At 53.6% G+C, this 17,843-nt stretch overlaps 1 protein-coding gene across 2 annotated transcripts in view; it reads right to left on the reverse strand.

The window, feature by feature from the left end:
• STIM1 (stromal interaction molecule 1) overlaps positions 1 to 17,843 on the reverse strand; it is a 95,763-nt gene that overhangs the window by 45,696 nt on the left and 32,224 nt on the right. For both annotated transcript variants that reach the window (XM_086630628.1, XM_086630629.1), the window contains exon 2: positions 8,744 to 8,877. In XM_086630628.1, coding sequence (XP_086486754.1) covers positions 8,744 to 8,877 — 134 coding nt within the window. The remainder of the gene's footprint in view (positions 1 to 8,743; positions 8,878 to 17,843) is intronic.

The raw sequence follows: 17,843 nt of genomic DNA on the forward strand, positions 1-17,843 counted from the left end.
TCACCGGTAATAACTAACGATGAAATACAAAAGCTACTTCAGATTCTCAGGAAATAAGGGAGGATATAAACTGTTGTACCACTTTTAGAAAAAATATTAATATTTTAGCTTCTCATAACTTTGTTCCACTTTTGCAGATAGATGCTCTCCGGTGGGTGCCACCACTTCACCATTTAACCCTTCCCCTTACCAAGCCGACACCGCACGATCAGACACACAACCCAGGCTCCTCCCTGCTCAAAGATGAGGCAAAACTTAAATTTGTTTGTTTTTTTTTTTTTTATTTCAGGAAATCCTCAGCTTCCAGACCATGCAGGAAGCAGCAGGAGGTTTGCCAGCTGAAGAACCACTGCTTTGGTTCTCTATGACCTTGTATTTGATCGCATCAAGACGCAGGTCCCCAAAACCACCCGACGGTGCCAAACAACAGCCTGTGTTGTTTTGCAGGAGTTTCTGTGGCAACACGAGCTCTGCCAGGGCTCGCTTCGCCCCGTCCACACACCACGCTCCGGTGGAAGCTCATCTTCTGCAGCATCTGGAATCTACAATCAACTGAAAGGGCAGGCCCAGAAGAAAACGACTGCCCTGCCCACGCCACGCTCTGCTGGCAGCCCGGTCGATAGCTGAGCAAGTGAGCTTTAGGGGACTGAGAATAGCTTGTAATTTTTTAAATATATATCTATGTATTTTTTAATAGAGATAAATAAAAATGCACATATATATATATATAAAAAAAGCTTTAGTTTGGTATTTTTTCAGTCGCTGCACAAGACTGACATATCAAACTGAATGTGAACATTCTCTGCAGCACACCTGAAAATTTCTGTTCCTGCTGAGAAAAGCCAGGAAAAATTCAGTAACTATTCATGTTAAATTAATTTTAAGACCAATAGACAGAGTACAGTGAATTCATATAACCCAGGCTTTTGGGATTCCAGGCTTCTCTTTGAGTTATAGTATCAACAAGAATTCAACTAAAGGGCACAATGGAACCAGCTTTGTGTCGCTGGAGTAAGAATAAAAAAATTATTATTAGATTTGATCCACACCTTCAAATCAAAGCTGAAACAAATGCCATCAACGGGAGGGGAGATGCATTTTCACTGCAGGCTGAGCCACTAATGCCAAATATATGGATATCATTGGCATGGTCTGCAGATCTCTCCCCATTCCCCCAGGGAACACATCTGCCGCAGTAACGTGCTCCGGTGTGTTCCCACCTCCCTCCTGCCTCAGCAGAAGACGGGTCAGAAACAGCAAACGCCGAAGAAAACTGTATCAGAAAAAAATGTAACGGAGAGCATGAGAAAGACTGACAGGATCTGAGAGCAGCCCGTACGCAGGGGGATCCGGGAGATGTGGGTGGCAGAGTCGGGGGAAACCCAAGGGAAGGAAGAGGGTCCCTCACGTGCCAGTACCTGATGTATGGGACAAAATGAAAAAATAATTTATTTCCCATTTTCGTCCCTGCGCGCGTCATCCAGGCGCGATTCCCAGGCAGCCGCCGTTACTACGGGTCTTTTACGTCTGGAATAGAGCTACAGCAAAAAAAAGCCATCTCTAGGCAAGGAGACAGTATTTTAACATCAGGCAGGGCATGAAAACAGCTGTGAAAGTTGTCACTTCCCAGGCTCCCCACAAACCCGTCGCAGATGCTGCCAAGGTCACGGCGGGTCCCGCGGCTCGAGCCCGGCGCCGCTCTGCTCTCCCGCTTTCCGCCCCACGAAAGCCTCGGCTGCTCTTCCCTTCTTGCAGAGAAATGTGGGAAATGGGAAAACCCGGGCAGGGTGGGCAGGGCAGCATGTGGCTGTTGGGGTCTCCGGCGGCGCGCCGGAGCCGTGCCAGCCCGCGGTGGGCAGAGGCGAAGCCATCTCAGCTCCTCAACTCGTGACCGAGAGGGAACGCGGCAATGTCACCCGGCGCCGTGCACCGCGCGGCTGCCAACTCCCACCGGCTGCGGGGGATCAGCTGCCGCTCTGTATATTTAGCTCCGGGAGCAAGAAAGGAAAAATGATCTCTCGCAGCTTCCCTCCGGCACACCGTCACCAAACGAACCCCCGCGGACGCTCCGGAGGCGCCCGTGCCCGCTGCGGTGGGAACAGCTCCAGGAGCGAGCGGGGCGGAGGATGCGGGATGCTCAGCGCCCCGATGCGCCCGGCTGCAGGCACTGAAGACCCGGAGAACCTTAAAAGCAGATTTTCCCTTAGTGCCTCCTGGGGAAAGACAAAAAAGAGGAACAGTGCGAACACAGCGAGTTGGCCCAACTCTGCCTACTGTGGTCATAGAATCATAGAATGGTCAGGGCTGGAAGGGACCTTCAAAGGTCATCTAGTCCAACCCCCCTGCAAGGAACAGGGATGTCTCCAACTAGATCAGGTTGCTCAGGGCCTCGTCCAACCTGGCCTTGAACGTCTCCAGGGATGGAGCATCCACCACCTCTCTGGGCAACCTGTTCCAGTGTTCTACAACTCTCATGGTAAAAAATTTTTTCCTAATATCCAACCTGAATCTACCTCCCTCTATTTTAAAACCATTACCCCTTGTCCTATCACAACTGGCCCTCCTGAACAGCCTCTCCCCATCTTTCCTGTAGGCCCCCTTGAGGTACTGGAAGACCACTATAAGGTCACCTGTGTTTGAATTCTCCACCTGCCAAATCCCACGGCCAGTTCGTTCTCCTCCCCTCCGACGGGTGGGCGGTTTGGGCTCAGGGGCTCGGTGCCGCAGGCAAAGCCGTCGTCTCGGCGGCTGAACGCACGCTCAGAAACGAGCACTTCCACGAAGTGAGATTTTTCTGCACGTTTTTCCCCTCGTGTTTTTTAATCTGCAGAAACTCCAACCGCTCCCATGATTTTTGCATTTCCTCCCAAACTTTTACATCCCTCCCACATCTCTTTTTCCTGCTGCCGTGCCCGACCCCGGGCAGCGGGATCCGCAGTTGGGACTGACCCAGCAATCCCATAAACCCCGTTTCCTTAGGAAACCAGGCTAACGGCATCCGAGAGACTCGGCAGCGTCAACCTGCCTCAGAGTTGTCCCTAACCTGCCGGAGCTGCCTTCGGAGCGAGCGCGAAGAGCAGAAATAGGTCACTAATTAGCAGATTTCCCCATGAGGAACAGCTCTTCCACTTTAATCGAGGTCACTGATGTCATCTTAAACTTCACTGAAAACTCAATTCCAGAAAGGAAAAACGCAATGATGATTTAAGGACAGCATAAAGTTGTTGGGCAAAATTTCACCTATAATTAAGAGTTTTTTAAAAATACAGTTATTTGTCTCTCTTTCTGCCCAGTCAGGTCTTTTAATCCAAACAAAACCTACCCATAACTTAGCCCCAAAGGGAAAGAGCCGGAATAAAAAATGCAAATTAATTATTCCCAGCAAGCGCCTCCACGACCGACGTCTGCGAGACCCGCAGTCTCTGCTGGAGTTTGCAAGTGCTTCTGGAGAACCGGTGATTAAACCCAAGCTTCAATTACTGTGGCCTGAGCCTCAACAGAGGAAGTTGTTGTGGCTTTTTTTTTTTTTTCAATTAAAGGAATTAACACCAGATGAACAGAAAGGCAAACAGTGGAGAACTGTGCTTTACCAGGCGACTCATCCAACTGAGCTCAACATCTCTGAGCAAGGCGGACCGGTCACCAAGGTGTTCTGTTCTGGAACTACGTTAAGATGTCGGTTCGTTTTGTTCTGTCACAAATCTACTCATTAAAAAAAGAATAAATCATAGAATCATGGAATGGTTTGGGTTGGAAGGGACCTCAAAGATCATCCAGTTCCAACCCCCCTGCCATGGGCAGGGACACCTTCCACTACACCAGGTTGCCCAAAGCCCCATCCAACCTGGCCTGGAACACTGCCAGGGATGGGGCATCCATCCCAAGTACCTGATCCTGCACTGAAGACACTGCTCAGAGCGAGCGCGTGCAGCGCGGCACGGCGAGAGCTTCCACTCCTCCACCAGGACCCTCCAAACAGAGACATCCCGCGGCCCCGTCCCTCCTGGACTATCCTGGGAGCCCAGAGAGGCTCCTCAGCCTCCCCCAGAGCCTGGAGCCCACCCTGGCCCTGCTGCAGGGCTGCCAGCGGGTCCCGGCAGGTCCCAGGCAGGGAGGTGCTCGCAGCCTCTCCGGCCGTGCCCGCGCAGCCGGTGCTGCCCGTCCCTGCTGCCGGGGGCTGAGCCCCTCGCCGTAACGCACCCCTCCTCCGGGGCACCGCATCGTCTTCTAAAAAGTTGGTGGGAATGGCACGCGCTGTGCCATCCTCTACAGCATGCCGTGCCATCCTCTATGCCCGCGCCCTGGGACGGGTGCTCCACACGCTGAAAAGAAGACGGGGATACCAAGATAGGACAAGGAGTAATGGTTTTAAAATAGAGGGAGGTAGATTCAGGTTGGATATCAGGAAAAAATTTTTTACCATGAGAGTTGTAGAACACTGGAACAGGTTGCCCAGAGAGGTGGTGGATGCTCCATCCCTGGAGACGTTCAAGGCCAGGTTGGACGAGGCCCTGAGCAACCTGATCTAGTTGGAGATATCCCTGTTCCTTGCAGGGGGGTTGGACTAGATGACCTTTGAAGGTCCCTTCCAGCCCTAACCATTCTATGATTCTATGATTCTATGATTAAAGGTAAAAGCTGCAAAAAGTTTAAATTTGAGCCTCTTGCATTCTTTCAGATAATCTCCCCGGCAGCTGTCCCACCACCAACGGCGGGGAGCGAAACCGCGACTGCTGGGCACGCACGGGGGGTCAGAGCTGACAACCTTGAACGCAGAGACACCGAGCGCCCAGGCAGTAGTGCCTCACCAAGGAAAATTCTGGAAATACCTTTCCCAGTGGTTTCAAAGCCTTTACTGAAAGTTTAGTTTGATGCAACTTTAATAAAAGTTTCGAGCCGAGCCGAGGGAAAGCTTGCAACTGTATTTATGGAGTCACAGAATCATTCCGGTTGGAAAAGACCTTGAAGATCACCGAGTCCAACCATAAACCCAACGCTGCCAAGTCCACCAGGTACAACTGGGTTCGCTTCAGTGCTTCAGTTTGCCAACAGGCACCTGCACATGCACACGAGTATTTTCCATCGAGAGCAACACTGGCACGTAACACACCTGCACGCTCGTTTGAAAGCGAAACCACGGAAAAACTACCTTCCATTCTCAGAAACGGTGTACATTTAAAATATTGACTAGGTTGTGCTACGAACTGCGTTTTATATTTTATCTTGTTTATTTTCTTCCCTCTTGAAACCAAAGACAGGTCATTTAAAAAAAAAAATAACAGAGCCATCACAACCACCACAAGGACATCCTTGTTTTCCTTACATGCCCAGCACACACCACCTCGCTCCGATGCCCGCTTCCCGGCGAGCCCCCGTGGGAAACAGAGCCATGCTCATGCTCCGGGCCGCTGGCAGCTGGTGCCCACGTGCCATCGGGCCATCCTGGCTGTGTCCAGCTGCGCCTGGCCAATGCCTCACCAGGAACGCCCGGGTAAACGATGGGAAGGAAGCCAATTAATGCAGGCTGTCCCAATTAGCCAAAAGAAACTTTTACAAAAAACAGACCTGCTTATACGAAAAATTCCAAACCTATCTACTTCTTCAAACTACCCGTTCCCAATCCTTAACAGCAGAAATAACAGAAAAAAGCTTTTCCCACTTAACAACAGAAATCACATCGTCTCCTTCCTTTCTAAGGAGAACCACCACTGTTTTTCGCTGGGAAGCTCGTGGCAACTGCAAAATTCCTAAAAGCACCATTCAGATGGAATTCTTGTCCCAAAGAGCCCAGGAAATAACACTAAAGATGACAGAAGCAGTGATGGTGCGGTGGCGGCTGTGGTGGCCCCAGGGCATCGCTCGGGCACCGGCGCAGGTGAGCCCGCGATGCGACGGCACGGTGCCACGCTCCGCTGCCCCGCGGGCGGTGAACAAAGCGGATCTCCAGAAGGGAAGCGGGGACCAACGCGACGGCAAATCCCATTTCCATGAGTGGTGGGATGTGATGCACGGAGGCAAAGGCAACGTGGGAACCCACGTACCCTGGAAGCTGATGGCAAAGAGCAATCGCAGGTGGCAACCAGTATGGATGGGGCGGGGAAATGAATGGGAGACTCTTCTGGGAGAGGGGGAACACCGGGAGAGCCCCCAGCAGGACGACACAACGGTCCGATCGCCGGGCTCAGCACCACCGACCCGGCCGCTCTGCCGCCGGCGCGCGGAAGGGATAACACACACCCCAGAGCCCGGAGGGGAGGTGCCAGGACCGGGACGGGCGATGCGAGGGGCTCGGGCATCCGTCTGCTCCAGCTGCAAGGGGCGTGAAGGCTGATCCGTTCGCGGCAGCCGGGCAGCGATTCCGAAGCCTTTTAGAGAAACAAGCCCCAGCGGCAGAGGCAGAGCCGCAGCTCCAACGCAATGCTGAGAGAGCTGCCTCCAGGGGAAACACCAAACCATAGCAGAGGCAACTGAAAGCTTTTCATTAGTTTTAATTACTCAGTGAAAGGGGATTTAGGCAGAGGGAAGGGCCAACCAACACCCGCTGGCTCCTCATAAGCAGGGCGCTGAGCTCCGGGCCGCGTCCCTGGAGAACATCACCTCCTGAGGGGCCCTTGCGATGGCTGGATTTGCTCAAGGAACGGAACTGCTGCGTCACTTTCGGTGGGAGATTCAACCTCCCTGGGCCACGGCTTATTCACCTGAGAATGGGAATCACACGCCATGGAGAAGGGCTCGTGAAGGACCATTGAACAGCCCTCGCTCCCAGCACTGCCTCAGTCGCAGGACGTGGACTTGGCACCAGACCCACATCTCCACCCTTGAAGCTGCTCGTGCAGCTCTAGAGCCACCACCGCCCTCCTGAGCCCAGCGGCATGGCCAGGACACGCAGCACATCCTGAGCGGAGCCATGGATTGGCCATGGATCGAGGGAGTGGGAGAATCCGGACTGGAGAGCTGCCTGTCACCAGCAGCAGATCCCATCAACAGTCTGCTCTCTATAGCTTCCGACACTTCCACTTGATTATTTAGAATTACACTCAACGGCTCAATGTCCAAGTGGAGACCAGTGACGAGTGGTGTTCCTCAGGGGTCGGTACTGGGACCAGTGCTATTTAATATCTTTGTGGCGACATGGACAGTGGGATCGAGTGCACCATCAGCACGTTTGCAGATGACACCAACTGTGCGGTGTGGTGGACACACTGGAGGGAAGGGATGCCATCCAGAGGGACCTGGACAGGCTGGAGAGGTGGGCCTGTGAGAACCTCATCGAGTTCAACAAGGCCAAGGGCAAGGTCCTGCATGCGGGTTGGGGCAATCCCAAGCACAAGGACAGGCTGGGCGGAGAATGGATGGAGAGCAGCCCTGAGGAAAAGGACTTGGGAGTGTTGGGTGATGGGAAGCTCAACATGAGCCGGCACCGTGCGCTGGCAGCCCAGAAAGCCAACCGTGTCCTGGGCTGCACCCAAAGCAGCGTGGGCAGCAGGGCGAGGGAGGGGATTCTGCCCCTCTGCTCTGCTCTCCTGAGACCCCCCTGCAGTGCTGCCTTCAGCTCTGGGGTCCCCAGCACAAGAAGGACATGGAGCTGCTGGAGCGGGGCCAGAAGAGGCCACGGAGATGATGGGAGGGCTGGAGCACCTCTGCTCTGGAGACAGGCTGGGAGAGTTGGGGCTGTTCAGCCTGGAGAAGACAAGGCTCCTGGGAGACCTTCCAGCACCTCCCAGTGCCTAAAGGGGCTACAGGAAAGCTGGAGAGGGGCTTTGGACAAGGGTGTGGAGTGACAGGACACGGGGCAATGGCTTTAAACTGGAAGAGGGGAGATTTTGATGGGATCTAAGGAAGAAATTCTTCCCTCTGAGGGTGGTGAGGCGCTGGCACAGGTTGCCCAGAGAAGCTGTGGCTGCCCCATCCCTGGCAGTGTTCCAGGCCAGGTTGGATGGGGCTTTGGGCACCCTGGTGTAGTGGAGGTTGTCCCTGCCCATGGCAGGGGGGTTGGAACTGGATGATCTTTGAGGTCCCTTCCAACCTGAACCATTCTGCAGCTCCATGATTTAGATGTCGGTCTCCTTATAAGACAGAGTTCCTCCCCTTGAACAGAGCCTCGCAAACGAGCATCCACTGCAACTGAGGCAACATCATAAATAACCAACTTTCCCTTTTCTAGTAGCCGCTTATTTCTATTGGTGCTTATGCAAGGAAACAACAACAGTTTTATTTCTCTTCAATAAAGTTATCGGCTAAAATCTCCCAGGCCAAGACAACAAAAAGTGTTTCTTTTTTCAGCAGCGTGCACACACGTACTGTAAGTGCTTCAGCTGGGCTGGTGGGAGAACGTATCAATGCCGTGATGGGAAGGAGACAGCAGCCACTGTCTCAGCTCACCAGCGACAGAGAGGCTCGATCCGAGGTGTTTCCCAACCACACAATTAAAAAAGGAATGAAATAATAACAACAATCACGTAAACCAGCCTCCTCGTCTTTCGTGTCGGAATAAATTAATAACACCTTGTGCGCGGAAAGAGACGAAGTGGCTGGAAAAGCCACAGAGGCTGAAGGTCACAGCACTGAAACATCCCTTGGATCAGAAACGTGGCTCAGGATGGCACATCGCCACCTCTGCCAGACGAAGCGATGGGCAGCCCACACTCGGAGTCTGCACACCTGCCCTTCAGGCACCACACCGCGTTGGCATTACCCGTAACGGAGAGCCCTCCGCGGGCGCAGAGCGCCGCCCTGCACTAACCTCGTCGCTCTCCTCGACGTCCACGTTGCCGTTGGCATCATCATCCATCTGCTTGTGGATGTTGCGGACGGCTTCGAAGCTGAGCTGCTCGTCCTCATCGTGGCACAAGGGCTTGTCGATGCGGCAGAACTCTGCTGAGGGAGAGAACACCACCGTTAGGCAGCCCCCACCAAAACCATCACCGCCGTGTTTTCTCACCAAGCTTCTCGTGTTCCAACGGCGCCCGCCGAGCACCGCCGAAGGCATCGCGGCGCTGTCGCTCGCAGCGGGGGCACGGGCAGCAGCCAGAGCCCCGTGAAACCCCCAGCAGCAACGGGCTGGGCACGGCCGTGGTGAGGCTGCTCTTCTGCACGTCAGGCCCTTCAGCACCTCCCCGGGCCCCCCGGCCAGGTCTCGCAGCAGGACATTTCTCCTGCCCGTGCCGTGCCCGCCGGTGCCCCGCGGGCAGCGGGAGGGGAGGGTGGCGCCTGTGTTTTACCTCCTATTCCACCAGCTTCGACTCTCACTTGGAGCCTGTTAGTGTTGGCACAGCGTCCGGCGAGGACAGTGCCAGAGCCGGAGCTGGGTGTTTACAGAACGCGCCGATTAAAACAAGTTCACCTTCTCCCCCGTTATGAAACGGAATTTTTTGGCTTGTTTGCACAGATTTTTCTACATTTCAGGACTAACACTTCCCATTCTGCCTCACCCGAGTCCGTGCGAGCACCAAACGCGGCTCATCGGTCCCTCCTCCGGCACTGCCGCGCGGTGACGCGTGACTCGCCGCGGCGACCGCGGACCAACGCTGCGGCACCGAGACAAACACACAGGTGCCGGGCGCTGGAAACGGCCCCCAAAGGTGAGCTCTTTGCTCATTTATAGGAAAAGCGGATGGATTTTCTCCTGCTGGGGGAATACCCGCTGCATCCGCCGGGCACAGCTGGGCACGCGTTCGCCTTGCTGTGCAAAGACCGCCAGCTGGACTGTCCACCTCTGCCACGTCTCCACACAACCAGCAAGAACTTGGATTCACCATCAATACGAAAGACTTTTGAACATTAAAACCACACGAGTTCTTAAAAATTATTTTAACTATTTTAGCACATGCAGTATGGTCCCTATGGAAAATAATTCCTAGAGGAGTCCAAAAGCCTCTTAAACAGACGTTCTGACGGAATTTACGTTACCTCCCGTGTTCAAAAATCCACTCAATTTGCTTGTGAAACGGCGGACTGGCACTGCCAACAGCCCTGCGGCGGTCCTGCCCTGGGCAGGAACCAGCCCCGGCACCGCCACAGGCTGGGGCCACCCGGCTGCAAAGCAGCTTGGCAGAGAAGGTCCCGGTGGGCACCACGCTGACCCCCAGCAACGGTGGCCAAGGCTGGCCAGGGCTGCAGTGGGAGGAGCGAGGGCAGCAGGTCGAGGGAGGGGATCCTCACCGGGCAGGGCTGGGGCTGTTGGGCCTGGAGCAGGGAGGGCTCAGGGGGTCACATCAAGACCTGCAGGGAGGGTGCCAAGGGGATGAAGCCACCCTCTTCCCAGGGGTGCCCAGAGCCCGGAGCGGAGGGCATGGGCACACACTGGAACACACGAGGGTCCCTCTGAACATCAGGAAACACTTTTCACTGGGAGGGTGCCCCAACCCTGGCACAGGTGGCCCAGGAAGCTGGTGGAGTCTCCGTCCCTGTAGATACTCACCAGTCGCCTGGACACAGTCCTGGGCGAGCACGGGCTGGACCAGAGGGACCCACCTCAACCAGTTTGGATTCTGCAGTAGCACCACCATCTCCACGCGTAAGCACGGAGCCTCCGACGCGGAGGGAACCAGCCCGGCCCCGGCTGACGTCGTCATGTGTGTTTCCCAATCCCACAGTGGACACCTGTCCCTCAGCCCTTCTCGACCGGGTGAAACGAACCGCACCCCGACCACCACCCCCAGCCTTGGCTCCCCGAGCCCCCCGTGCCCACTCTGCACCCGCTGTGCCCGGCGCGGGTCTTCCCCAAGCCCCTGGTGCCCATGCTGTACCCGCTGTGCCTGGCACAGGTTTTCTCCAAGTCCCCCCCCTGCACCTGCTGCGCCCAGCGTGGGTTTCCTCCGAGCCCCCCATGCCCACATCGCACCCGCTGTGCCCGGCGCGGGTGTTGCTCACCCGCAAACACACGTGCTACCGGCTGCCGAAGTTTCCCAGCTCAGCGCGGCCGTGAGCCCACTTATCCTTAAGTATTTGTAAGAACTCAGTGTAAAAAAAACCCCACCAACCAAAAAAACCACCAACTCCCCAAACAAACCACCTAGAACCCAGACATCAAGCCAGAACCCGTGTAAACGTAACGCTCTTTTCCTACCGACCTTCCCCACCTTACAGCCCGACGCCAAACCCGTGGCTCACGAGCAGCTTTGCTGCGTGCGCGCCCCTCATCAGCGACTGAACACAACACTGGGGGTAACTTTGAGGAACCAAGGATCAGGAATTCGATTTTAACTTCACCCATCTGCAGCAGAATAAGCCATGTTCTTCCAAGTCGTATTCTGCTGAAAACAAAGTCCCTCAAAAAACTCTTTGATGGTTGTCAGAGCATTACTAAAATCAGACGAAGCTCTTGTATGACGCTTGAAACCACGATTTTGGGTGTCTCCATGTGCATATATACACACGTGCAAACGTACCCAAGATCTCAGCGACAGACTTTGCACCAGTGGGTTTCAAACACTGAACCCATTTCACACGCCAATGCACAATGCCCATCATCCCTCAGTGCTCCAGGAGATCCCAGCAGCCCATCATCCCTCAGTGCTCCAGGAGATCCCAGCAGCCCATCATCCCTCAGTACTCCAGGAGATCCCAGCAGCCCATCATCCCTCAGTGCTCCAGGAGATCCCAGCAGCCCATCATCCCTCAGTGCTCCAGGAGATCCCAGCAGCCCATCATCCCTCAGTGCTCCAGGAGATCTCAGCAGCCCATCATCCTTCAGCACTCCAGGAGATCCCAACAGCCCATCATCCCTCAGTGCTCCAGGAGATCCCAGCAGCCCATCATCCCTCAGTGCTCCAGGAGATCCCAGCAGCCCATCATCCCTCAGTGCTCCAGGAGATCCCAGCAGCCCATCATCCCTCAGTGCTCCAGGAGATCCCAACAGCCCATCATCCCTCAGCACTCCAGGAGATCCCAGCAGCCCATCATCCCTCAGTGCTCCAGGAGATCCCAACAGCCCATCATCCCTCAGCACTCCAGGAGATCCCAGCAGCCCATCATCCCTCAGTGCTCCAGGAGATCCCAACAGCCCATCATCCCTCAGCACTCCAGGAGATCCCAGCAGCCCATCATCCCTCAGTGCTCCAGGAGATCCCAACAGCCCATCATCCCTCAGTGCTCCAGGAGATCCCAACAGCCCATCATCCCTCAATGCTCCAGAGGAAAGCGATATCCTCACTGATGACCCATCTCAAGAAAATTTATCTGTGTATCCGGTGAACCACTGCCCCTTAGGCATGGTAAAAATTGCCATCATTAAACATCCAAATCCATTTACACTTTGCTAATAACAACGATTAAGTACGAATAACCGTCATCACCCCCACAGCCCCCTGTGCCCCACCACTCCCCAGGCCTGGAGCCCCGAGCACTCATCCCTGCTCCAGGAACGAGCGAAAGCCCTCGAAACTACAAACCAAAAAAATACCAAAAACTAGAATTGCCCTAAAATTAAAAACCAAAAAACTCTTAAAAACTGGAATTGCCCTAAAATTCCACGTCTGGTCTATCCTTTATAGCTTTTTAAGAAGAAAATGCTTCTGCTCTCCAACACCGGGGTAACAGTGGGTAAGAGAAGCCCTCAGGACCCCCAAGGCAGACGCAGCTGTACTGGTGCAACCCCCAGTTTCTGGTACGGCTCCGGCACGCGTGCCCCGACCGTGCGCAGAGTGGGACAGAGTCGGCTTTGCTCGCACTGAAACGTCTCTCTTTCCCCAACCTGGTGAGTAAACCATCCCAATGGGTTCCTCAGCTCCGGCTCCAGGACTCAGCCCCTGCGGACACCAGTGCGTGTCCCCAGTCCGTGCAGCATCAGCCCTGCTCCAGGGCGGCACAGCGAGTCCTCCCACTGACATGGAGCAGCAGGACATGATGCCAGACGTGCTACTCCGTGCTAAGGTGGCCTTTGGTGACCTACAGACAAAGCACATTCATCAAGGGGAGGCAGATGGTTTTGTTCCAACAGCAGGTTCTAGAAAACGGGCTCTCTGGCACGAAGACCCGATCATCCTTTAGAGACACGCAGAGGCAAACGAGTTGATCTCGTGATTTCACGCAGGGAGAAGAGAGGTTGTACAGTCTACTGCTGCACAAGAGCACCAAAGAGAAATCACGCTGTACGGAGAGAATCATGGAACACTTTGGGTTGGAAGGGACCTCAAAGATCACCCAGTTCCAATCCCCCTGCCATGGGCAGGGACACCCTCCACTACACCAGGTTGCCCAAAGCCCCATCCAACCTGGCCTTGAACACTGCCAGGGATGGGGCAGCCACAGCTTCTCTGGGCAACCTGTGCCAGTGCCTCACCACCCTCAGAGGGAAGAATTTCTTCCTTAGATCCCATCAAAATCTCCCTCTTCCAGTTTAAATCCATTGCCCCGTGTCCTGTCACTGCACACCCTCGTCCAAAGCCCCTCTCCAGCTTTCCTGCAGCCCCTTCAGATACTGGAAGGCTGCTCTGAGGATATATGTGCACACATGTGCATCAGGAAACACGAGTTGCGTAGGTGACACCACCACAGCAGCTCCTGGCTGGCTTCAGCTCAACATTATCAACGGGTGCCGATGCTCATGCTTTAACGTAGATCTCGCCAGAAGAAACTCCCAGTTGTGTAAACGTGGCTGAGCAGAAGTCCACCTTAATGAACAAGACTCACCCACACTTCACCCACCAGGTTGACGCGAGTTCTACCCGCCACGGCCAGAACAAAGCCCCACGCTGTGCTCTGCTCCCTTGGGCTGTAACACTCCCCCAGCACCCTGCTCTTCCACTCACCCCTGTATCGGGTCACTTGGGTTGAGTTTTCTTTGGTGACTTCTGTCTAGGCTGTTGTGATCCACGACAAAACATTTTCGTATCAGAGCACTTTTGTGAGTTGCAAGTATTGCCAGGCCTAGAACTGGCATCACTTGGACTGAATTTATAGGTTTAGTTTCATTATCTGGAAAGATTACTATTATTAGACACAAACATCTTCTTCCACCTTGTTTCGCTGCTGTCCGTACCCCCTTGGCTGACAAATTATCCAGAACTGAGTAAATCAGATTCTTTCAAGTTTGCCTATGAGAGCACCAAACAAAATCATAGAATCATAGAATGGTCAGGGCTGGAAGGGACCTTCAAAGGTCATCTAGTCCAACCCCCCTGCAAGGAACAGGGATATCTCCAACTAGATCAGGTTGCTCAGGGCCTCGTCCAACCTGGCCTTGAACGTCTCCAGGGATGGAGCATCCACCATCCAAATGTTTGTAAGAAACAGAAAAATTTATAAAAGGTCACAAAAGGAGCGACTCCTCCCTCCGCTGCCAAGCCGCTGTGCCCCAGTTGTTGGACACGGAGCACGTATCCACACCAGCTTCCACGACCGAACCAGCGTCTAAACAAGACCCTTCCCTTTAGGTCCAGCACGGCAAATACCGCGCTTGGGGCACTGGCCCGTAAGCTCCGTCTGAAGTTTCGTTTTGCTGCACTCATTAGCTGAAGAAGAAGAAGAAAATAAGTGCTGGAACACGCTGCTCCTCCTGACAGATATGGCAAGATGACTTGGACAACAATGGAGACAACTTGTGCGCTCCTGAAGAGGCAGGGCTGGTGTCCTGCTGCTGCACAAACCTTGGCGAGTTTGTTCTCTGCACTAACTCTTGGATGTCCACATGGCCCAGAGAATCTGGCAGCCCTATAAACTGGTGTTCGCTCACTGGTTTTGGTCAAGTTGCGAAGGTTCTCCCTTCCCCAGCATGGGTGGGCTGTCCCCTCACCCGGCGTTGCTCCTGGCCAGCTGCCGTAGGAAGCTGGTGGAGATAAGGGTCACCTGGACTCATGGAGCCTGCGGTTGGACCTGGAGAAAACATCTGGTAGAGCAACACCTAGCAAGGGAAGCAGCAGCCAGGGACAGCCCCGGGGCGGGCAGGGCATGAGAAACGGTGGCGGTTCCGGGGGCAAAGTCAGCGTTGCCCTGCTGGGGTGTGCCAGGAAGCCTTTGTTCCTCCATCACCCCTTCCGGAGGGTGACCAACGGCTCCGCACAGCGCGGCCACGGCGTCGTCCAAGTACTTCACAGCAACCGGGGCGAAGCTGTTTTCCATCTGTGTAATTTCTGTTGATTTTAACTGGCGAGGGAGAGAACTTTTCAGTATTATTGGCTGCCCTAACATCGACTCGCACAGATTCGGGTTTCCTCTCCTACCCTGCAAGAGTTTTCTTCCTAGTTGCTGCAAAATTAGCTCAGAAGTTTGGGCTGGGCCTTTTCTGCAGTGATTATCACGCTGATCTCAATGGCAGAGAGCAAGAACGTGGGATGGTCACCGTATTTGTACTGCCTTTGGACTTGACTTCAGAAGGAAAGATGAAATCAGGCTAAAAGATATCTCCCAAAATATTACGTGATCATCTCGTTCTGAGCCTGTGCTTATTATTGCAGCCATGAACGTAGCAACGCTCCGGCAAAGTTCAAGTTATAGGAAGGAAAGGTCATGTTGTTGCAAAACAAGAGTGGTTTTATCCTTATCAACACTGTCACAACCACATTAACTCTTGAGCTCCAAACCACTCCCGGCCAAGAATGCAACAAGACACAGGTTTTGAGGCAATTTGCCCGGATTTCTTGCAAGCAAAGAACAATCCGTGGGTATTTGTAACACAAATACTGCGAGCGATAAGGCAATGGCTGCGTGTTGATAGCCAAGGGCCGATGATCAACAGCCACCAACAGCAATCCAGGAGCAAATAGGAGGAATTTGTTCTTTGCATCAAGGCCAGAAAATGCCTGCATAAGGGCACAAGTGATTTGACCAGCAGAAGGCCTGCACTGATAACAGACCATGAGGACCCACCAGACCGCACGGGCCATTCTCCTGTTATCTCAACGGGAAGACATCCCGCAGCTGTAAAAATACCCAAAATGAAGAAACAAAGAGCAGGGCCAGCAACCTCGCCTGAGGTTTATGGAAGATTAAGCAAAAAAGATGACACCACAGTAACCGTTGCCTCCTAAAGGGAGTCAAAAATGACCTACCCAAAAGCCAGGACATCTCTGGGGTTCCTCTTGGCCGGTAGATAACGTAACATGGGCTCTACGGCCAGCACGCCTTGCCCCCCGTGTCACATGCACCGACACTCCACGTCAGGCCACTCAGATACAACGAGTGGCACCTTCAGCAAGCAAAAGCCTTGAACTAAGGGTGAAATTGGTTTTGTTTAAATAAAGTCTTCCTCTTCCAGACGGCCTAGCGCTGATTTACAGCAGTTTCTACAAAGACACACTTGCTGCCTGGTCCTCATCACTTGTCCCAAGTTGTTCTTTAGGTGGCAGACTACGCCAGGATTTAGAGGTGTGACCTGTGGACCCTTGAGGAGCTGAAACCATCATCTTCACCCGACTCTCCCACCCCACCTCTCTGAGTCACCAAGTGACTCTTCATTGTCAGAAGAAGAGTCTTTTGTCTCTTCATCAGCTGTTCTGTGCCTCCAGTCCTGTTCTTTATCTCCCGCTATCGCCTCTTAATAGCTGCAGTCCATCCTTCCTTTCACAACAAAAAGACCCTTTTCCCTCCCATGGCGTGTCCTGATAGACTGCGATGATGGCCTTGCTATCAACACAGGCCATCTTCACAGCCCTTGTCCTGCCATTGTTCTGCATTCACACCTGCCCATCTTCACCCCTCGGGGCTCAATCTCCCCCACAACAGGTATTTTGCCATCTCCTGGGAGCAGACGCCCCAGGCACCCATCCCTCTGGGTGCCACCACCCAGGAGATCACCTAAGCCTAAGTGCTAGAGTAGACCAGGCAAGAGCTGGAGAGCCATCTCCTGTGAAAAGCAGTTTTTGGGCTGGTTTTATGAACAGATTAGGAAGACATGTCCCATGAAAGATCCTAGAAGAAACTGTACCTTCCAGTCCTTTCCCTTCTACTGCCACTGCCTCATCAGCCCCAACCTGCTCTGAAAGGACAAAAGGCAACGACACATACAGTAATAAAGGAAATGTGACTTAAACATCAGAAAAGGCACTTTCACTTTTATTTATTAATTTTAGGGGGATCAAGCACTCGCACAAGTGGGGTCTCCATTCATGGAGACAGTTGAAACTCAACTGGACACGGCCCTGGACGACCAGCTCTGGGTGACCTTGCTTGAGCAGGGTCTGAGAAGACGATCTCCAGAGGTCCCTGCCAGCCTCAGTGACTCTAGAATATCAAAGTATTTTTTATTCCAGATCTTTCCTTTCTCAGGGGAGACTCTCTCCAATGGGAACCCTGTCGTCTCCATTTTCTTCTGTGAGATCCCATCATTTTCAGCCACGCTGAAAAGCTGCGCTAACGCCATCGCGGCCGACGGCCCCGGCAGCGCCCAGCTTTGTCAGAGCGGCCATGGGGACAGGCTCAAACAGCAGTTTAATTGTAGGAGTTGTCATTTACATAACTCGCTTCTACAAACGCTGGAGTGGCGGCCAAAAAACCCCAACCAGCCTTACATGTGGGGAAAAAGACTTGTTTGCATATTTGACTAATATAAACGAGGACTGGGCTTCACTTCCTTGCTCAGGGTTCCTCCCCTAAAACCCTGGTTTTCAATTTTCAAAAGAAAGCTAAGGACAATTTCACTAATTTTAACAAAAGTGTTAAATGGTTTCGCATGGAACACACACAGTGATTCCCATTCCCATTGAAAAGGAAGGAAAACGAAAGGGGACTGGGATATTCTGCTTGAGCTCCGGAGCGGCAGCACGGCCACGGGGCAGAGTGAGCATCAGTTTTGCAGCTCTAATGACCAACCAATGGAGGGACACAGGCTCCAGAGCCTACAGCCATTCCCACATTCCCAGAAAACATCCAAAGTATTTCGATTCTCCAAGTTTACACTGGGCAGC

This window comes from Tauraco erythrolophus, unplaced genomic scaffold, assembly GCF_009769465.1.
Source record: "Tauraco erythrolophus isolate bTauEry1 unplaced genomic scaffold, bTauEry1.pri scaffold_45_arrow_ctg1, whole genome shotgun sequence".
Taxonomy (NCBI): domain Eukaryota; kingdom Metazoa; phylum Chordata; class Aves; order Musophagiformes; family Musophagidae; genus Tauraco; species Tauraco erythrolophus.